Raw genomic sequence first — 22,731 nt, forward strand, 5'->3', positions numbered from 1 at the left:
GATCCAAATATGTAAGTTTTAGTTAAAACACGTTCTAGAAGTTTAAAGATCCTCTCTCTCTCTCTCTCCCCTCTACCATGGACAATGGACTTGAATGGAGATATCAGCTGCGAACGTTCAAAGACTTTACTAGCCCGCGCGTTAATCTTGCAAGCTTATCAGCATGTTGTCAAAAAAAAAAAAAAAAAAAAAAAGGAAAAATCCAAATTTCCTTGTTATAGACACTCTTATTACTAATTAGTCTTGGAGGCTATCTTTTAGAAACATTCAACTTGATGTAATAACCATACAATTACCTGGAAGTTAATCTTGCTTAAACCATTTGCCAAGTCAAAAAGATCTCTTAGCTTTCACTCATCTGCAAGGCACTTCTGGAATGAAAACCCCCCGCGTTAATGGCAAACCGCGTCTGACCCCACGGAACCATCGATTCCGCCGCTCCTGTCCCCACTTTCCACTCAGTTGCGTTCATGCCCCCAACCACCCCCACCTCCCTCCTCCTTGTTTCTAAGCTACCGCGTCACCAATCCACCGTTATAAAAGCCACCCCTCACCCCTTTCCACCCGCATCAAACCCCTCCTTCCAAAGCCCAAAAGTATCCTACCCTTCTATCATCACTGCTATCTTCATTACTGCTCTTACTACTAGCACTTATAGAGACAAGGAGATGGGCAAGAAGAAAGGCCGGGCATGGAGCCTGCTGCGCTTGGCCCTCCTATGGGTTCAGAAAGGTGGTGCCTTCAAACGGGGCTTAGTGTTCGACCTCCGCCTCCTCCCTGGCTACCTTAAGAGCCTTAAGCCCGGTGGCGGTCACTCTGATAGGCTCCACTACGGCGAACGTGAATTCTCCTTCGATGAAACCCCTGACTTCCATTTCAAGACTCCGTCCATGCGGCTCCCCCGGTTACCCTGCATAACTCCTGCGGCCGACTTCGATAACGACGACGACTATATCTTCTTCAAGTGCGAGAAAACGAATGAATTCTTCGACAAAGAATCGAAAGAAGAGTGTTCTATGGACAGGTGTGAAGGTGGTGAAGATGATGATGATAAGGGAATTAATTGTGGGGAATTGATCGAGGTGGAGGAAGAACAAGGAATTGATTCGAAGGCGGAGGAGTTCATAGCCAAGTTCTACGAGGAGATGAAGCTACAACGCCAGTTCTCGTTGCTTCAATATAATGAGATGCTTCGTAGAGGCATGAGTTGATGGGTTTCTGTTCAAAGAAATAGATGTGAAGATTGAGTCGCTATATGTTTTCTTACATCCTTGTTTGCTTATCATACTTTCAATTCTTTTATTGCGGCGGTGGTGTAATTAGTATTGAGAGCTTGTTCACAGGAGTGCTTTCGACGTATTTATGAGTTTATAAATAATTCGAGTTTTCTTGAGGTGTCATCTGGTCCCATTTGTTTCGAATGGAATGAAGTATGATGTGAAATTGTGGATGTTTGTATTGTGTTTTTTTTTTGGTATCAAAAAAAAAAAAAAAAAAAAAACGAGCATGAAATGAAATTGTGGATGTTTGTTTTGTGTGTGTGTGTGTGCTTTTTTTTTTTTTTTTGCCCGAGGAAAATGTTTGTACTGATTTCAATGGGGAGAATATGCTTGAGGGAGCCTTGGAGGAGTGCAATGTATATAGAAATTTGGAAAGAAAAGACCAAGATGGGTTGACGTGTACAGGAGTTACAAGTCAGGCTGACAGCGGGAAAGACAAACGCGTTGCACCAGTTGTCATTTGTCTTTCGAGTATAATGCCAAAGGGAGATTAAAAAACAATATATTATAGACTTATAGTACAAAAATTATGCCTTATGCACCAATACAAAAATTATGTCTTATGCACCAATTAAATTCCACCACACGTGCAAGAAATAAATAAATAAATAAAAAAAGAGAGTTCGCCCTCGCCTCTCGGTCCTTTCTTCCGCCATCTTTCCTTTGCCACCTCCACACGATCCCAACTTTCGCCACCCCCTCTCCCTTAAAACCGGCACCATCCCCCTCCTCCCCCTCCCTCATCCTCACTTTCTTCCTCTGTTTCCTTGCCCTCTGCTACTATAGTAGTCCATCCTCATCAGTCTCATCGGTGCCCTTTACTGCCAAATCTCTCTCCAACGATCCCCACTCCTTTGCCAGTCCTTGCTCTGTCCGCCGCAGCCATTGGCCCCGTAGCCTCATAGCCCTACTCGTCATCATCTCCCTCCTCTCGTAGCAGCCTCTCGGCCTTACTTACCCCAAAAGATCCGTGGAGATTGAGAAATCCCCCCATCTCGATCAGATTTGCGCCGTTGGAGGTGGTGCATCGCACCCGACCTACCCTCATCACTGTAGTGAGGATAAAATTCTATTTGAGTGATTTCTATATCAACTTTTGTAAGAAGCACTTTGCCAAATTCCTTTTAGATTACAAGCTATACACTGTCATAATTTTATCTGAAAAAAAAAACTTCTAATTTGATTGATCCATTTGGAGGTTTAAATGTTGTTTTATTTTCCTAAGCCACTATGTGTCTTTTAGGAATGGATGTAATATTTAAGTGTCAAAAAATTATCCAATTTCAAAGAAAAAAAGCATCTAATATGATAAAGTTAATGTGTCTTGTTGTGGCCAATCGCCTCGTCGTCCGATCGCCGGGGGACGTGCACCTGCAAAAACGAGAAGTCCACTGACCGGAGGCGGCTCCGGCGGAGACCCTCCGACGGTCAAGTCAGAGAGGTGACTGGGCAACAGTGAAATGTAGACAGAGAGCTCTTATCGAGAGAGAGAGAGGGAGAGAGGGAGCGAGCCTGCATTTTTGGGAGAGACGGAGTGGATCGGATCCCTTGCACTGTTGCCTTCCCCGATTTATATAGTGGAGCACGGTATGGCGCCGTCATTAATGGCGCAGACAAGTGAGGAACTGTCAACTCACTGTAAATTGTCAGAGTCGCCGTGAAAGTGTCATGTCGCCGTGGGGCTGTCAAATCACTAGGGTTGACAATGCCCTTGGCGGGACAATGCCCCTAGGTGGCCGTGCCGCATGTTGCTGTCAGAACTGACAAGGTCTGGCGGCTGTACGGCGATCAGAGGAGTCGATCGACCCTAGGTCGGTGGCCAGCTGAGTGGCGTCGGGCTCCTCCGTTGGTCGGCGAGTTTTATGTGAGTCGGCCATCAGACTTCCTGGTCGGTCGGTCGGTCGGTCGGTCGGCCAGTCGGAGTCGTCCGTCGGAGTCGGTCGGTCGGTCGGTCGTCGGAGTCGGTCGGTCGGCCAGTCGGTCGGTCGGTCGTCGCGGTCGTCCGTCGGAGTCGTCGGTCGGTCGGCCAGTCGGAGTCGGCCGTCGGAGTCGGTCGGTCGGCCAATCGGTCGGTCGGTCGGCCAGTCGGTCGGCCAGTCGGAGTCGGCCAGTCGGTCGGTCGGCCGTCGCGGTCGTCCGTTGGAGTCGTCGGTCGGTCGGTCGGTCGGCCGGCCGGTTGGTCGGCCAGTAGGTCGGTCGGCCGTCGGGGTCATCCGTCGGAGTCGTCGGTCGGGGTCGTCGGTCGGTATATCCCAACAGTTGCCCCCCCACTCCTGAGCCCGATGTCGTGTTGGCTCGCGTGAAGACGTGGGCGACGGCTTCGGATGAAAGGAGTGGTTTTTCGTCTTTTCTTGCCCCGACTCTGGCAATCACATCAACGAACGATCCAATATCGGTCGTCCCGACTGTAGGTCGAGCATGCACGTCGGGTCGGAGGTCGGTCAACCTCCGAACGTTGCTCGTCGACACGATCATTCCGCAGAATCTGATAGTCGAGTAGCATCCGACGTATTCGGATAGGATAACGATGGCAAGTCGAATATCCATCTTCCGGCCCTTGGTCGGACGTATGCGTCGGGATGTATGATAAACGGTGGCAAGCCGAATATCCTTCAATCGGTCGTGACCAGATCGGTATGTCGCGAATACGACTGCGGTCGTCTTGGCGTTTTGCCTTTCTTAGTCGAAGCTAAGTCGGCAAGTTAGCCAGCCGCATTAGTCGAAGCCCTTTGCCTTCAGAGGTGGGGGCCGTCGATTTCGGTGATCGGTGATCGAGCTGTTGATTCGACGATCGACGATCGGCCGTGTTGGTCGGGGCCTTTTGCCTTCAGAGGCCGAGGCCATCGGTTCGGCGATCGGTGATCGAGCCGTTGATTCGGCGATCGACGATCGACCGCGTTGGTCGGGGCCTTTTGCCTTCAGAGGCCGAGGCCGTCAGTTCGGCGATCGATGATCGAGCCGTTGATTCGGCGATCGACGATCGGCCGTGTTGGTCGGGGCCTTTTGCCTTCAGAGGCTGAGGCCGTCGGTTCGGCAATCGGTGATCGAGCCGTTGATTCGGCGATCGACGATCGACCGTGTTGGTCGGGGCCTTTTGCCTTTAGAGGCCGAGGCCGTCGGTTCGGCGATCGGTGATCGAGCCGTTGATTCGGCGATCGATGATCGGCCGTGTTGGTCGGGGCCTTTTGCCTTCAGAGGCCGAGGCCGTCGTAGATTCTCCGCTCCTTCGATCTCTATCAGGATCTGCGCACGAGGAGCAGGGAGAGGGGTGTAGGAGTCATACCTGCGATGCGTCGGTCTCGGACTCCATTGTCGGGGCAAGACCCATCTATCGGTGGAGGGCCTGCTGGGTTCAGCATGGGCCCGACCTTTCTTCCATTTTTCTTTTCGGCCCGTGCCTTAAGTCAGGCACCGGTCGGAAGCTCCTTCGTCCGCGCGCATGTACTTGTACGCGCGCTCCAGCAGTTCGGCGTATGTTCGGGGGAGGGTTTTGTCCAGGGAGTAGGTGAACCGGGATGTCCTTAGCCCCCGTTTCATGGCCGAGATGGCCATGTCTCCATTGAGGTCCCGGACCTCAAGCATGGCCGCGTTGAATCGCGTCACGAAGTGTCGTAGAGTCTCATTTTCTCTCTGCTTGAGGGAGAAAAGACTGTCCGAGGTTCGTGGCGGCTTCCGACTGGTGCTGAAATGGACCACGAAGGAATGCTCGAGCTGTCCGAAGGAGTGGATACTTTTCGATCGAAGACCGGAGTACCAGGCCCTGGCAGCTTTGCGGAGCGTGGCGGGGAAGCCGATGCAAAGGAGAGCGTCGGTTGCCCCTTGAATCGTCATGAGAGCTTTGTAGCTCTCAAGGTGGTCGACTGGGTCGGTGGAGCCGTCGTATGGCTCCACATGCGGCATTTTGAACCGACTGGGAATCGGTTCGTCGAGGATGAGTCGGGAGAGAGGTTGGGCGGTCTGGAAGTCGACATCGTTTGAAGACTTCTGGCCGTCTACCTGCAACTGCACAAGCCGACGGTCGATTTCCTCGAACCGGCGCTCGTAGTCATCCGCTCGTCGATGCTGGGAGACCCCAGGAGTGGAGTCTCCGGAAGATTCTGAGAGGGAGGCCGACGGTGTGCGCGGCCGGTTCTCTTTCCTTGCCCGTTCCAGCAGGGAAGGAGAGGGCCGCTGGGACCGTCGGTCGTCGTGCCATGGTCGTCCCTCCTCTTCTCCGTGGGAGCGCTGTTGGGGGCGCTCGCATGGAGGCGACAGGGATCGGCGCGGTCGTCGGCGGCTGCTCCTGGAGGGCATCGGTCGGACCGTCGGTTGCTGCTGGAGGCTCTTGACTGCGTCGGTCAGTACGGTCATTTGCCGTACGATGGCCGCGATCTGGGCCTCCGTGGTCACTGCGGGGCGCGGAGAACTGGGCTCCGCCGCCGGTGGTGGCGGGGAGGCCTCTTTCCTACGGGAAGAGCGCCTTGCCGACCCAATGATTCTCGATCGTTGATCTCTTGTCTTTGTCATGCTGTCCCCTACCTGGCGCGCCAATCTGTTGTGATATACCGACCGACGGGAAGAGCGCCTTGCCGACCCAGTGATTCTCGATCGTTGAGCTCTTGTCTTTGTCATGCTGTCTCCTACCTGGCGCGCCAATCTGTCCCCTACCAACTGTTGGGATATACCGACCGACGACCCCGACCGACGACTCCGACGGATGACCCCGACGGCCGACCGACCTACTGGCCGACCGACCGACGACTCCAACGGACGACCGCGACGGCCGACCGACCGACTGGCCGACTCCGACTGGCCGACCGACCGACCGATTGGCCGACCGACCGACTCCGACGGCCGACTCCGACTGGCCGACCGACCGACGACTCCGACGGACGACCGCGACGACCGACCGACCGACTGACCGACCGATCGACTCCGACGACCGACCGACCGACCGACTCCGACGGACGACTCCGACTGACCGACCGACCGACCGACCGACCAGGAAGTCTGATGGCCGACTCACATAAAACTCGCCGACCAACGGAGGAGCCCGACGCCACTCAGCTGGCCACCGACCTAGGGTCGATCGACTTCTCTGATCGCCGTACAGCCGCCAGACCTTGTCAGTTCTGACAGCAACATGCGGCACGGCCACCTAGGGGCATTGTCCCGCCAAGGGCATTGTCAACCCTAGTGATTTGACAGCCCCACGGCGACATGACACTTTCACGGTGACTCTGATAATTTACAGTGAGTTGACAGTTCCTCACTTGTCTGCGCCATTAATGACGGCGCCATACCGTGCTCCACTATATAAATCGGAGAAGGCAACAGTGCAAGGGATCCGATCCGCTCCGTCTCTCCCAAAAACGCAGGCTCGCTCCCTCTCTCCCTCTCTCTCTCTCGATAAAAGCTCTCTGTCTACATTTCACTGTTGCCCAGTCACCTCTCTGACTTGACCGTCGGAGGGTCCCCGCCGGAGCCGCCTCCGGTCAGTGGACTTCTCGTTTTTGCAGGTGCACGTCCCCCGACGATCGGACGACGAGGCGATTGGCCACAACATGTCTCTAGAAAGTTTAGGTATGCAATTAGTATAGTAGATCTTGCTCTCAAATTTTATTCCAGATCTACATAAGTAGTCAGAGCGATCCAGTGATTCTCCAATATCACTACATTCACAGAGATATGAGAAGTGTTTGGTTGGGAAGAGTGAGGGTCCGAAATCAAAATCGGAATGGATGACTTCCATTCCAATCGTTTGGTTGGGAGGGGTCTCATTCCGATTCCAATTCCAGAGTGGAATGGGAATAGCTCAATCTATATAGAACTCAATCTCTAATCTCTTCTATCAATTTAATTTTTCATTCTAATTTCGATTCTGATTTCGATCATGAATCAAACACTTCGAAAGATTTGGCCATTCCGATTCTAAATCATTCTGATTCCCATTCCTATTTTGATACTGGTTGCGAACCAAACATCCCCATGGATTATTTAAATAAGATTTAGTTATAATGTAATAGGAAGAAGCTAAAGGGGTGTTTAGTTAGGGGGAGTGGGGGTCTGGAATCGGAATCAGAATCGATGACTCCGATTCCAATCATTTGGTTGGGAGGAGTCCCATTCCGATTTCAATTCCAGGATAAAATGGGAATGGCTCAATCTATATAGAACTCAATCCCTACTCTCCTCTATGGATTCAAATTTTCATTCTAATTCCGATTCTAATTTTGATTCCGATCATGAACCAAATGCTTTCGGAGGATTTGACCATTCCAATTTCGATTCCAAGCCATTCCGATTTCCATTTTCATTATAATTTCGATTACGAACCAAACACTCCCTAAGATTAAGTACTATTCAATCTAATTCTTAGGTTATGTTTGTCACTAAGATATACCCGGTATTTGGCTACTGAAAATTTAATTTTTCAAAAATATAAATTGTTGGTAGAATCTAACCAAGTTAAGCAATAGATATAGGGAAAAATTGTTGTACCCATCTCTGCTTCACTTATCTCTTAAAAGGCAACCTGATCTCACCAATAACCTCTCATTAGCTATTCTCTCATTGATGATCACTACTATTTCCCGAATGATGCTTCGCTAAGAGACTTAGAGGGTGTTTGGTTTGCAATCAAAATCAGAATGGGAATGAAAATTGAAATGACTTGGAATCGGAATTAAAATCGGAATGATCAAATCTTCCGAAACGTTTGGTTTGTGATCGGAATCGGAATTGGAATAGAAATTTGAATCCATAGAGGAGAGTAGGGATTTAGTTCTATATAAATTAAGCAATTTCCATTCCATCCTGGAATCAGAATCGGAATGGGATTCCTCCCAACCAAATGGCTGGAATGGGAGTCATCCATTCTGATTCCGATTCTAGACTTCCACTTCTTCCAACCAAATATCTCCTTAAGATATTTGCTTGATCGATACTTTGTTATACCATTTTTTATATTATTTTTTATTTTTCTAATGCAATATAAACCGTAAGATTGGTCCTCTTAAATTTGGCATTGAATTTGAGAGATTCAATACTTCAATCATGAGCATTCATGTATTATACAAAGACCATGATTATATCGGCGATTTACTGTTCATGAGGGCATATTCTCATTTATGGTTAAATTACACAACCATCGTCACGATGCAATGCATGGATGGCCATGATCCCAGAACTAGTTCTCCGCACTTAATTTCAAATGGGACAAAATCCAACTTCATACACCCAACCCGAGCAGCCCGGGGCATACATGGAAACATAAAGCACCCAAGCACCTTCCTCGTAGTCGGTAACACCAGTGCGGCTCGTGCATCCAATATATTTTTTTTTTTTTTTTGGATTTTCTCGCTTTTGAAAGACATGCTCCCATTCAAATTAAAATCGATAAAATATAATTTAATTTATTAATTTAATTTATATTTAATTTATTATTAATAAATTTAAATTTAAACAGATTTGAATCACAAACAGATTATAATCTATTTAATCTGTTTAATATTTAGATCAAATTTAAATTTTAAACATCTGATCTGTTTAATCCATTTAATATTCTAATCGAATTGAATCAGATAATCCATATAACTCATTTAACATATTTAATCTATTTAAAACTTATTTAACTTATTTTTGATTCATTTAATCTGATCTGTTTAACCTATTTAATCTATTTAAGACCTGTTTAATCTGTTTTTAATCCATTTAACCCGATCTGTCTAATCTATTTAAAACCTATTTAATCTATTTTTGACTTATTTATTTCGATCTATTTAATTTGTTTAACTCATTTAATTTATTAAATTTATTGAATCTAATTTAATTTATTTAATAAATAAATTAAATAGATCGAATTTTTTGTTTAATAAATAGTTTAGATTTAAATTTAAATTTTTAATTTATTTAATAAATAAATTTAATTTAAATTAATAATTTTTAATTTAATTTATATATATCTAACTCATATATGATTCGAATCGATACGATTCAATTGCTATTTCTAATATTTCGAACATCTGAGTTGCGACTTGAAGGCTATACATCAGATTTCCTCCTCCAATCCTGGGATCATTTCAAGCGTTGATTTTAAAATGATCGATTACGAATCGAGGACGGACGGTGCATTCACCGCTCTGTATCCAGTGGCTTTCAACGGACACCACCTAGTGGGCCCGTTGCCTCAGCTCCAATTGCTTTAAGACCTCAGCGGGCCCCACCAGCCTTTCGCAAGCCTTCAAATCGGGAGGGCCTTTCAGCCGCCTCTCCACTACCAAACAGCATTCAGCATTCACTCCCACGCACTCACGTGTCCTCCCTCGCAAGCTTTCTCGCAGTAGGACCCACCGTAATTCCAAACCCGCTCCTCTCCGTATTTGCCACATGTCAAAACCGCACTGTCCTTGTATGTCTCCTCAAAGCGCGACCCGTACCCATTCGATCGTTCTTCCAAGCCAGCGCACAGAAGTTCTTATGCGACTGCTTTGTTTTATGTATCACGTTTAGATCGAGCGGACGAGATAGTTTTATGAGGCAGTACGGACGGCCGATTTCTTGATCGCAGAAAAACTTTTATGCGCATCCTTGGGTGGTATGGAGAACATCTGGGCCGTTTGGAATTTCAAATGGGACTCCCTCCGAGAAAAAGAGCCGTTGAGCTCTCGTTTATGCCACCCCCCACCTTCCAATTTATCCCCAATTTTTAATTATTTTCCTCGATTAATTTATTGCTCCTGTAAAAATTTAACGTTCGATCTCTCGGTGGCTCCTCTTTTCATCTCTCTCGCCATTAATGGTCTCGACCTACAACTCCATCAATCCTACCGTCTTCTGTTCTGTTCTTTTCCTCTCCCTTGCGCTTCTCGCTCGGATATCCTAACCCTAACCCTAATTTGAGAATCGATTTTGGAAAGATGGGTGAGGGCCTTGAGGTCTGGCGGAGCGTCTGATCCCGGGTTTGCGGAGGTCTTCTTCGAGGTTCGTATTCTGGTTGATATATAGAGCTTAGGGGGTGGATAAAATTAGTTGCTTTCTTTCCTAGTTTTTGTTTTTGTTTGGGGGCTAGGGTTTTAGAGAATGAGAGGGGGAGGTGGACCATTGTGGAGCAATTACGCTATTTTTGCTTGTATTTCTTGCTTTTTCTGTTGATTTTTATTGTTTATGGACTAATTTGGTGAGTTTAGGTGGTTTCGTGAATGAGAAAGAGGCTTTTAGTGTTGTATCTTCGATAAATATATATAAAGGTGGTTCATTTGTTCTAATAGATATATCCTTTTATTTTCTATTGTTATTTCTGATTTCACTATATCTTTCTTGTTTTCATTATCAATTGTGGAATCGATTATTTCTCTGCATTGTTCCTGCTGCATTTTATCTACCCTTTTGATTCGATGAATTAGTGAAGTATTAGGGTTTTTGTGGGCGAGTTAGCTTGGTGAGGTTTATGTGTTTTGTAGCTTGAGAAGTACGGCCTTTTGGTGAACTTCTAAGTATTCCAATTCTTTATCTCTGTCAATGTAGAAGGACCTTTGTTAAGACTATGACAAATGTGGCACTGAAGTGTTCTTAAGATCACGAAGTAAGGATGGGTGCAGAAAAGGGAGGGTCGAAGAGCAGTGGTTTCTTTCATCTGTTTGATTGGAATAGGAAGTCCCGCAAGAAATTGTTTTCAAGTGGAACCAATTCACCAGGTAAATCAATATCAACACAATGCTTGAAAGCTGCTATTTTTTCCTTACTATTAGGAATTTCTTTTCCCTGACAGTATGTGTTTACCTTTCAGAGGGCTCAAAACTGGGAAAGACAAATGATGGTAATTTGCCAACAACACGGCTCCAGTTGGTGCGTAGTGTGTCTTTCAATCTGTTTTGTTGTCTTGTATCAATGGAATTGGAATCATCTGCTTATGATGTCGGAAAAGTGGTTTGTGTTTTCTAATATCATTCATTTGTTATATCTTGCCAGAATGGTGAGGATGAGATTATTGGAGTTTCAAGCATGAAAGGAAGTATTGACTACAGTGGTGCTTCATCAGTGTCTGAGGAAGAAGGAAATGAAATTAGGGCCCCAGTTGTGGCTAGGCTTATGGGTTTGGATTCCTTGCCGATGTCATGTGTTTTAGAACCCTACTCCACTCCTTTTTTTGATTCACAATCTCTTCGAGACAACCATAATCTGAAAAGAAATACTGAATTCTCCATGAACGAACAATTCAAACATGCTCCCTATAGAGCCGAGGGCTATTTTAGGAAGCCAATAGAATTGCGGTCTCAAAAAATGCCAAGCAGCCCGATAGAGAAGTTTCAAACAGAGATATTACCTCCAAGATTAACGAAGTCTCTCTCAATAGCCCACCACAAATTGTTATCACCAATGAAAAATCCAGGGTTCACTTCTGCTAATAATGCAGCTCAAATAATGGAGGCAGCAGCCAGGATTCTTGAGCCAGGACTTCAAGCCAGTACCAGAGGAAAAGTTTCTTCCTTAGGACCATCTTCAATTCCATTGAAAGTTCGTGATCCAAGAGAGAGCATGGCAGCCTCTCAGAGGACATCAAGATTGCAGGAATTATCCAGAATCCCTGTTCAGTCAACTGATGCCAGGTTTTCTACGGGACAATCCCTGAATAGGACTTCAAATGCTTCAGAAGAAATTGTCATATTTAGGTCCTCTCCAGATCCTTATGAAATTAATTCAGCTAGTGCAACAGGTAAGGGTAAGTCCATTTCTTTAGCTATCCAAGCCAAGGTGAATGTCCAGCGAAGGGAGGGCTTCAGTACATCTGGTAGAAATGCACTAACCCAGAAAGAACATGATGAATGTAAATCAAACCAACCATTTAAGAGCCAACCAAATAATCAAAAGAATAAGCAGCAGAAAAAGCCATCAACAGCCAATGCTTCAGGGGTCCTCCGGCAAAATAATCAGAAACAAAATTGCCCATCCACCAAAGGGAAGTTGGCTTCAAAGCAATCCAATGCTAGTCAGCAGGGGAGGAAAATTCTTTCTGGAGATTCATCATCTGGAAAGCACAAGAATGTAAATAGGCTTTCTGGAAATACAAAAAGTGGTTACAGGAAGGAAGTTTTAGTGACTGCTGATGTTGAAAGGGAAGGTTCATCAGGTAACAAGGACTTCCCTAGAAAGAAAAGATTGATAGAGGGGGGTTTCAAATCAGGGAAAAGTGGTAGCATAGATAACTTGTCTACGAACAGAAATGTTAAATTTGTTCAATCTAATGTTGTGATTGATGAGTGCTCGAGGTGGAAGGATGATAATAGAAATGCCATGGATGTTGTATCCTTTACATTCACATCCCCCTTGATAAAACAATTGCCTGGATCTCAACCTTCCATTCCGGTGGTCGAAAAGGAGGATAAAAATAATGGGCATTGTTTTGATTCTTGCAGTGAAAAGAATGCTTCAGATGCCAAGAATAAACGGTTATCATCACTAGGATTGAATGTTATAACTGGTGATGCTTTGAGTCTTCTTTTAGAGCAGAAACTGAAAGAATTGACATCTGGGCTGGAGCCATCCAGTAACTTTCTCAGAGGAGGGAGTTTTGCAGCTTCTACTCCTGTTCTGCAAGAATCAAAATCTGCTTATGAAACTGAGGCAACACAACATCAGGAGTTCTTACTTAGGCATTGCAATGATAAAGCTGGTGGCATATCTGATTCTAACTGTTCTTCAACTAATAGTCAGATGTTTGAGATGAGCCATAAGCTGCGGGTATGTTCTGCTTTAAATACCTGTGCTAATCTGTTTTTTCTTTTTTTAATAAATTTTCAAACATAATTTCTTTTGTTATCATATAATGTTGTACATTTAATTTCAAAATGTACTTGTGCACCTCAGTTGATTGATTCATCTGTGAGGAAAATGGATTTCATAAAATTCCTTTGATAAGTACTTTTATCTACTTCTATCCACTATTTAAAAAATTCTGCGGGAGTTCTTAGTACTGGAAATTACTGTGAGAAATTAAGATACTTTTGTTTGTGTCTGTTTCTTGATTTGTGAGTTGTAATTTGTTATTCTATGTCAATGATGAGATATTCATTTAATGTAGATTTACAAGGTATCTCTGCGGTTACTCATGTTCTTTGAAGTCTCTGCTCTTTCATTATGTTGTGTAATTTGAGGAAGGTTTTGCCTTGTGGTTTTTCTTTGGAAGATCTGAAGAATCATCTATGTTTCTCTTTTAATTTGCATCATCATTTTTCATTAAATTTTCTCAGCATTAGCCACACCATGGCAGCTAGGTTAACTGATCAAAGAGTGATATCCATGGCAGCTAGGTTAACTGATCAAAGAGTTGATATCCCTAATTCACTAATAGTTAAAGACAAAAAGATTGAACACTCAGAAATAGTTCTTTTATATGCATTACATATTCAGTTTTGTAGTTGGACTTGTGAGTTAATATCAGCATCATCTATCAAGTAGTTGTATCGTAGTAGCTGGAAATTTCTATCTTAGGTGATGTACCCACTCTGAGAACTTTCTGGAACCTAGAATCTGTGGTTACTCCCTAAACACTTATCCATTTTCCTGCACCTGCACTGACATCTGCTTCTGCACCCCTTCCCAATTCTGGTAAACTGACGCATTGACATGGACATCTGACTTCACAAATATTGAGGCAGAGAACCTTAATGCACAATGTGACCTAAAGTGCACATGGACTTAGCCATAGATATTGAAAGATGAAGATCATGGTATGTGAATGATAACCAGAGCTGGCTTTTGTTCTTGAGATCATATGGTGTTTCATCTTGTTTTAGAAGAAAGCTTTGGAGTTATCACCACCAAGAAAGCATTAGTAGACTCAATACCAACCCAAATAAGGAATCAATTTATAAGAAAGAATATGTATTACAACTACATTTCTTCACCATGGGATAATCTTATAATGTTGTTGGTTTTATTAATACAGCATTGTCTCATAAATCTAATTGTGATGAACCTATTATGCAATGGTAGAAGAAACTTTTTACATGGACTTGAAACATTCAAAAGAATAGTGATAGATGGCCAATAATTTAAACCACCACTCTTAATGAATTCAGCAGCCCATTGATGCATTCGGCAGTTTGAGGCATCAATTTATAAGAAAGAACATGTATTACAACTGCACTTCTTCACCATACCATAATCGTATAATTTCCTTGGTGTTATTAATACAGCATTGTCTTATAAATCTAATTGTGATAAACCTTTTGTGCAATATCAGAAGAAACATTTTACATGGACTTGAAACATTCAAAAGCATTGTGATAGATGGGCAATGATTGTATGTGTTTGATGTGTGAGTGTGTTTGTGTGTGCATGTGGATATGTGTTTTTTAAGTTCATGAGATAATGCTTTAACAGCTTACTCCTAGATATGTGATTTCATGTTTGATCAAAGCTCTTTTTTCATGAAGATATTACCCAAGGAATCCCTTGTTAGGTACTACTTTTACTCTGACATTCCCCAGATTGGAGTAACAAACGATTTCATGGTTTGGCATATTACTATAATAAGCCTTTGATTGATAGTAATATCCTTATGTTGAAGGTCTAATGCATACTATACAGTTGACGGTCAACATCCCTCATGGTGTAGGTTTCGGCCAGCTGGATTCTCAAGACTAATGATTCATTTCAATGGTTTATGATAGAGCACACTAAACACATAGATTATGTCCAATATAGCTATTATGACCATACAAGTGAGATTCCTCCTTGATCTTACCATAAAATTTCATGCATGAATTACTGAAAGACCTATCCTCTTGCTATGTCCGAATTTAATTACTTGGAGCACAACACAGTTGAGAGCTTTAATGACATCTCCAATTGATGTGTTAATATGTTCTCTGCTTCCGTGGGTACTTCTATTGATGAAGTAAATGACATTTTAAGGCATGCTTGAACACCAGTTCTATTAGATGTGTATTAGATGTGATAATCATGGCGCGTGGTTTTACTTTTGCATTTTTGGGATGTTTAAGAGGAATAGTAGAGGACACATTTATTGAGTAATTTCTCCTAGTAGTCATTATTGGGTATCTTTCTCTCACCGAATTAAGTGAGGCCTCTTGTGACGTCACTTTTGCTGATTTGGAGCTAAAATATGCATTTTCTGACAAGAATTTTCCTTGGTCTGGTTTACACAACAACAGTTCATACTCATTATATTTCTAGCCATTAACTGCATTTTGAAATTTTCTAGGGCTATTGAATGGACTCATATAATTTTTGACATAGATGCATACTTGATTTGGGCTGTTGGATGTCAATAATACAGATCCTCTAATTAGCTACTTACAAGCACCACTCAATTGCAATTTGTTGACTGCTTATGGAATCCCATGAAGACACCTAAACCATGCCACTCTCAAACCCAATCCTTCTCTCTGGTCTTGGCATTGATTTTTATGCAGGTCATATATTTAATGTATATGATTTGACAGTGTACAAGAGTTTGCTTTCCACGTTCCATGACAGGATTGTTTGCCTAAGTGGTCATTCTGGTGTGCAGGTGTTAGGATTGAGTTTTTAATTAAGACAAACCTAAGATTTGAATTTTCTATGAACCTTTTTTTCACTGTTTTGTTTATTCATTCTAGGTTAACATTCAACTAATTGTTGAGACTTCCTGTTTCCAAAGTTATAACTCCATAACTCATATCTTGGAAGTTTCTATACTAGTGAAGAAAGCTCCTGATGTCACCACCTGCAAATATTGTTTCAGATAGTAGAGGAGTTGGATTGCTTCACCAGCAGCAATTCCCGGAAGGAATCAGACCACCAGCATCCAAGTCCCCTTTCCATATTTGATGCCTCTTTTTCAAATCAAAGTCGCAACTCACCTGAGAGCTCTGGCAGCACTGAGGGTAAAATACTACCTAGCAATTTATCTAATACTGTAAACTATGAAAATGGCTGTTTTCATGAATAAAACCTTTCTAACTCCCAGGAAGCAAGGTGTGTTTATCTTATGCCCAAGCTCAAAATATTGCTCCCTTGAGTTGCTCTAACAAAATTTCATTGATGGAAGCTGATATGGAGTTATCGGATTCAGCCTCCTCTGCATTTTCGAATTCGGCTGCATTAGAAATTGGCAGGGCAAGTCATATGAAAGTGAATGGCGAGGATATTGATTACGTGAGGGAGATATTATGCAGCAGAGGATTGTCAAAGGATTTAAGTTCATGTTATTTAAATGATGCTGGTGAGATCTTGGATACCCTTCTCTTCAATAAGTTGGAAAATAAGAGAAGTAGGGCCATATTCAAAGTGGATGACAAAGATGGTAGGGCGAGGAGGAAGGTCTTGTTTGATTGCTTGAATGAATGCTTGGAATTGAAATGTAGCCATTACTTTCGGGCAGGATATCATGCATGGACCCGAGGTTTGGCAGTCATTGGAAAGGATCTGGCAGAAGAGCTTTATGAGGAGATTTTGAGGTGGAAGAGCATGGGAGACTCTATGGTGGACGAGCTTGTGGACAAAGACATGAGTACTCACTTGGGTAGATGGGTGGATTTTGAGATTGAAGTATTCGAAGCAGCAGTAGAGCTTGAGGGAGAGATACTAAACTCCTTGGTTGATGAAGTGGTTGCTGATTTATGCATCAAAGGGTAGTATGTTTGCTAAGTGGTTGCTGATTTATGCATCAAAGGGTAGTTTGTTTGCTTTTGTCTTCATCTGTCTACTTTGTTTTCTAATGTAAGTTGATGTCTCCATTTTTCCCCTTCTCTTTCAATGGGTGCTCCATATCTTTATCTTTTTCTTCCTTGAGTTATGCCCTTTGTAAAGTTAGTGTTAAATGCTACATTTGTGGCTCGTCATAATGATCAGAGCCCTTTGTAAAGTTAGTGTTAAATGCAACATTTGTGGCTCGTCATAATGATCAGATGTACATTCTTAGTTGGGACAAAAACTTGGTTTGCGGATCTGTGCAATTTTTTGCTTTGGAAATATCTGTTCTCCTATGTCTCAACTTTGTCCGTCATAATGATCAGACATACATTATTAGTTTGGACAAAAACTCAGTTTGCTGATCTGTGCAATTTTTTGCTTCAAAAATCTCTGCTCTGCTAAGTCTCAATTTTGTCCGTCATAATGATCAGATATACATTTTTAATTTGGACAAAAACTCAGTTTGCTGCTCTGTGCAATTTTTTGTTTTGGAAATCTCTGTTCTGTTATGTCTCAACTTTGTCTTTTGAGTGCTAAGCTCAGGCAATAGCCTGTCCCTTGCAGTAGGAAACCTTACCATTCCTGGAACCATTAGCAAACAAACCATTCATCTAGATGGGCAATAGTCGTCCTTAACAACATGAAAACCCCATTTCTAAGTACAAATTCTGCCACCTATCAGTTAACTAATATAATGCCCTGTAAGCCTTTGTTTTTTTGGGCTTTGTATTATGAAAGACATCTCATGATTGCTGCTTTGGTGGGTAGTTGTTTGCATTAAAGGCCTGCTCTTTTCTTTTTCCCCATCTAGCAAAATGTTCATCTTGTTTTTTGACAGAGAGCAGCACGGATTACACAAGTGCAAATCTTGTATGCATGAAAAGTTATTCTTATCAGTAGAATATTTTAAGTCAGTCATCATTAATGTATGAAGCACTGCGCTACTCATGTAACACCAATTAATTTCCTAGAAGTATGAAAAATTGTCATGCAAATGTCATTGTGGATTCTGTTAGAACACAGTGAAACCACATTTTTACCATCGTAGTTTTGGGATGGTGAAGGCCAATGTGAAACGTTTCATCTCACTTCTATCTTGTTGTTGCTTGAAATTATTCTGTGCAATGTGCAGTAGAGATAATTAAGGTCTATTTGGATAGTTGGGGGAGACTTATATTTACAAATGCCTAAAACTGCCTATTGAGTGGGAGGGCCCGAATCCCATAGCAAGAAAAAGAAATATTGGCAGATCATTTTTTTCTATTTATAGGATTCAGGTTGGCCCACTCAGAAGGTGGTCCTAGATATTTATAAATATATCTTAACCCAGTCTATAATCCAATGCTTTTGGTGATTATACTAGTTTAATCTAGAATCTCATTGGATTTGGACCCAACCATCCAAGACAGACAGCCTTAAAGAATAACATTGCACTAAGCCACAATATATTCACTGTATGAACACTTTGGAAACATCTGTTTGTGTTGAGTGATAATATCAGGGATCGAACCATGCTGGACAGGGAAGAAGAAGGGAGAAAATAGCCTATTGTGGAAGTCATGGAAGCTCTGTGCTGAAAGCTCCAGACTGTTTCCATTTCCAAAAAATTAAAAGGTTGCTGTCCTCTGATGTATATGCAACAGAATACTCCTCAATTCAGCTGCTTCCTCTTCGTTCTTAGATATTAAACACATGGATGCAGGGAAGATAAGGGACAGAGTTTTGATATTCCTTGATCAGACTATTAGGATTGACTGCAATCTTGAGAGCTTAAGGAAGAGCAACTTGAGAGGGTAATCTCCAATCAAGACATCTTTCCAGAAAATAGTGCTTGCCCCGTTGCTGACTCTACTAGCAATGTTAGAGAAGAACAGAGCTTCGATCTCTGAAAGGTCTGTCCACATGGGAGAAACGAGCCTTTTAAGGGAAGAGCCAAAGCAACCCCCAACTTCTCCTTCCATAGTACCTTGATTGGATGAAGGCCTTCCGAAGTAAAGAGCCACCCTGAAGAATCCTCCACCAACCTCCTTTTTGGATCTGCAAACAAGATTCCTGTATTGATCCTCTCCCTCTCCATTAAATACTTCTAATAGGTACGTCAGTCTTCCTTCTAATCCAGACTGGCAGCATAAAAGAGAACATACAATAAGTGGGGAATGGCAGTGAGAACTGAATTCACCAGTGTTGGTCTGGCCTCATAGGAAATAAATTTGGATTTCGACCCAACAAGATGCCCTTCATCTTGATCAATCAGAGAAAACCAATCTCCTTTCCCTGTGCTTAGAGTTATGAAGAGGCAGTACCAAATATTTGGTGAATATCTCACCCCTCTTGGAATAGGAGCCCAAGCAATATGGGGAACTTTTGCAGAGGCTAATTCTCAATCTAGGCGAAAGCTTAAAGCCAAGAAGAATAAGCTTCAATGTTTCGATAGAGTCCTCATTAGCAGCACATAAGACCAAGGTGTCATCAGCCTATGGAAAATTGAGGAATCAAAGAGAGGACCAAAACTGAGAGGGCTACCAATTAATCCTTCCTAGCACAGGAGTGGAGCTTGCTAAGTACATGTTCGGGAGTTTGTGTGAACTCGTCAAAAATGATAGAATTTTGCGTATTTAGCTATAATTTTAAAATAATTTTGGACTGCATTAGATATTTTTCAAAATATGGTTTAAGTAAAGTGGATCTCCTCCTGCTTTCCTTTCCGCAGACGTAGGCCTCCAAGTTAAATACCATGTTTGCATAAAGTAATGTTTCTTTTAGAAAATAGTATATTATCTCTTAATACCTGAAGCACATCTGCTTCTTCCGGATTCTCCACAATATTATAACTTACCCCTTCTTTCTTTCCTTTCGCACAAAATAAACTAAACCCCTTGCCGTGGGAGAGCCAGGGAGGTCCAGCCACCAAATGGAGAAGCGCAAGAGAAAAACCCAACATCTAGCCAAACCAAGTAAGAAGTGATAAGAGAAATCCTTCTTCCAATCTCCTCCTCTTCCTTTCTTCCTCCTTAATTCTATCTTCTTTTTTTTTTTTTTTTTGGATTGCTTTTTGGTTACTCCTTTTCATCTCCTCCGTATCTTTCCTTCAAAGATTTCTTTATTTGCATCATTTTCTTTCTTATTCTTTGCTTGTTTTTGTTGAATTTCTTCACCTCTTGATCAAGGGTTTGATCTGGCTGTACTTTCTTATGGATAAAGAATTACTCTCGGCCAAATTTTGCTCATGACTTAGATTTCTAGAGTTATTCTTTTTGGATTTTGTCAATAGCTATTGCTATTTAGTATCTTGCTATATTTTTTGCTATAATCTCCTCCCACGTCCTTTTTTCGTAGAGATGAAAGTGGTATGGATATTATCCGTCCGAATTCATTTTCGTATCCGATCAGTCTGGATATAAATAGAAATTTCAGGATTCGACTAATATCCGTATTCGTATCTATATCCATAAAAAAAATGGATATGAATATGGATAAACAACTATCCGATCCATATTCGAATATCCGAATCTACATGTAATCCTATATAATTCTATGTATCACTTATTGATTTTTAAAAAAAATATGCAACATATAAATATATTATTAACTTGATTTACTATATAATTAGTAATATCTTTGATTCTGTATTTATAAAATTTAATTATTTAAGTTATAGATGTAATTATATCCACATTTCTACTATCCAAATTATATTCATATCCGTTTAAAATAAATATGGATATGAATTTTTTCATCCGAATAATATCCGTATCCGAATCTATATTTGTCAAACAAAATAAATATGGATATGGATATGCTAGTATTCGATCCGTATCCGATCCGATTTTAACCCTACTTCTTTCTATTCATTCAAGTTCTCTTGTCGTAGAGGCATGAAAGAAGTATTTTCTTCCTCTCTTCTTTTGATTACTTCCAAGATGCCTAGGGTTTCGATTCTTCTCCATAGCCTTTTAAACATAGCTAGATTCTATGTTTAGGTCAAGGGACCATTTGCAAGTTTATGCACCCAGTTTGGATCTCTATCCTTTGTATTTTTTGAAATAGATTACCAGCATAGACCATTCAATGTAACTGGCACACCCAAATATTAAAATAAGGTTTAATCTCAGTGAAGGAGGAACTCTATGCTGTCACTATCTACCTGGGCAACATTGTAAATGCAACACCTGACCTCATTTATGGTTGCTAACCATTTTCAACCATATGAATTTATCCAATCATCCTTGTAGACCTCATCCACTTCGATAAATCTCTGTAATACTTATGGACCCTGTTTGTCGGTATATGATATGTCTTATACTGCATATGTTTGTGTTAATAAGAGAGTCATGATTAATCAACTATTCTAAATGTTAAATATGCAAATGGTTTTTAGAGTATATTTCATTTCCAACATATATTTGTTAGATGGAGAATTGTAGCCTTTTGGTACTTTAATGCTATCACACCATTCATATGGATGTAGTTGGGTTGACTTGGGACCCGACCTGGTCCTAGCCTCACAAGACCTTGTTCATTTCATTTCTATGGGCTGGATTAAGGTCCAAATTAGACTTGATTTGAAAACTAGTTTGGGTTAAGATTTTATGATCTACGATGCGACTTGACCTGATCTATATATTATTCAGTCTAACTAGGGTTAACAAAAATTATGCCTGACTTGATCTTAATCCAATCCAGCAGACCGGAAGAATTTGAATTATATAGGACCCCTTTCTCTTCAAATGTCTATGATAACTCATCGAATGCCCTTATCTAAACCAATTCTTCTTTGTTTATCTTAGTGGCTTCACTTTTTCTCATTTATTCTCATTTAATTATATTAAAGTACATATTATTTGTTCAGGTAAAATTTTACTAACGATATTCTCATGTATATCATTTATTTATTCATCATTTTCGATGGTAAACTTGCTCTTAAATGTTCACTTTTTAGAATCAATTGAATTAAAAAAAAAAATCATATGAAAGTTCATGCTTAAGTTTCTATTCTTTTAACTTTGTTTAAAATTATTGATTGTTTTGATCTTTGTTATCAATTGTTCTATTATTAGCTATAAAAGGACAACTAAACACTGGATCTAAACTCCAAAACCACCTTATCCCAATCTCAATCTGAATTGAAATATTTTAGGTGGGTCTAGGTGATCATGCTTGATTCGACCCCATCTAAATAACCTGCTAATTTTTTTCTTAGATCTTATCTAACTCAACCTGATAAGCTAAATAGATTACATTAGCATCCAAAAATCAAGATTCAAAAATATAATCGTATTGGTTCAGATCCTCTGTTTGTAGACTCTCTTTTTCTTCCCACATATAATGCAGGTTGAATATGTTTAGGCATGGTTATTTTCTTTCTTTAAAAAAAAAAAAAAAAAAAGGCTCGGCACGGTTCAAAACAAAGCAGACACGTGCTCCGCAACTTGCTCATGTATTCTTTTATGGAGTTCGTATCGTTCTCAAGGAAAAGAAAGTAATATTAGTCATTAGTTATATTTCTGCAGCCGGCTGATGCTTTTTATAGCCCCTTAAGATAATTTGCAACTTTTTATAGAAATAAGAAGTTGCATATTTTGGAAATATATAATTTTTCTCTTCAGATTCGTGCACTAGTTTTTTTTTTTTTTTTTGGTAGGCGTGCACAAGTTGAACGCATGCTGCTGCTATTGCAGGTGAGGGGAACGAATCCACTGGCCACCGCCAAACGTGCCGCCCGCCTTCTCCGGCTCGTCCACCTGCTCATGCATTCCCACAAGCACGACACCTC

The 22,731-nt window shown here is 41.9% G+C and overlaps 2 protein-coding genes across 2 annotated transcripts; both read left to right on the forward strand.

Moving 5' to 3' along the window:
* Nucleotides 1–558: 558 nt before the first annotated feature.
* LOC105045073 (uncharacterized) lies at nucleotides 559–1,400 on the forward strand. Its single transcript, XM_010923237.3, has one exon. The coding sequence runs from the start codon at nucleotides 669–671 to the stop codon at nucleotides 1,209–1,211; it is 543 nt and encodes a 180-aa protein (XP_010921539.2). The 5' UTR covers nucleotides 559–668; the 3' UTR covers nucleotides 1,212–1,400.
* An 8,586-nt stretch (nucleotides 1,401–9,986) lies between these two features.
* LOC105045074 (uncharacterized) lies at nucleotides 9,987–17,328 on the forward strand. Its single transcript, XM_010923238.4, has 6 exons — nucleotides 9,987–10,241; nucleotides 10,785–10,954; nucleotides 11,047–11,105; nucleotides 11,229–12,998; nucleotides 16,009–16,150; nucleotides 16,234–17,328. The coding sequence occupies exons 2-6, from the start codon at nucleotides 10,849–10,851 to the stop codon at nucleotides 16,899–16,901; spliced, it is 2,745 nt and encodes a 914-aa protein (XP_010921540.2). The 5' UTR covers nucleotides 9,987–10,241; nucleotides 10,785–10,848; the 3' UTR covers nucleotides 16,902–17,328.
* Nucleotides 17,329–22,731: the final 5,403 nt, after the last annotated feature.

The sequence above is a fragment of the Elaeis guineensis genome, chromosome 5 (assembly GCF_000442705.2).
Source record: "Elaeis guineensis isolate ETL-2024a chromosome 5, EG11, whole genome shotgun sequence".
Classification (NCBI taxonomy): domain Eukaryota; kingdom Viridiplantae; phylum Streptophyta; class Magnoliopsida; order Arecales; family Arecaceae; genus Elaeis; species Elaeis guineensis.

Excerpts from the sequence above, each read along its gene's own strand:
- LOC105045074 (XM_010923238.4), top strand. The coding sequence starts at position 10,849 with ATGGGTGCAGAAAAGGGAGGGTCGAAGAGCAGTGGTTTCTTTCATCTG. Across the intron at positions 10,955-11,046 it reads AAGTGGAACCAATTCACCAG|AGGGCTCAAAACTGGGAAAG; the intron begins GTAAATCAATAT and ends TTTACCTTTCAG. Across the intron at positions 11,106-11,228 it reads CAACAACACGGCTCCAGTTG|AATGGTGAGGATGAGATTAT; the intron begins GTGCGTAGTGTG and ends ATATCTTGCCAG.
- LOC105045073 (XM_010923237.3), top strand. The coding sequence starts at position 669 with ATGGGCAAGAAGAAAGGCCGGGCATGGAGCCTGCTGCGCTTGGCCCTC.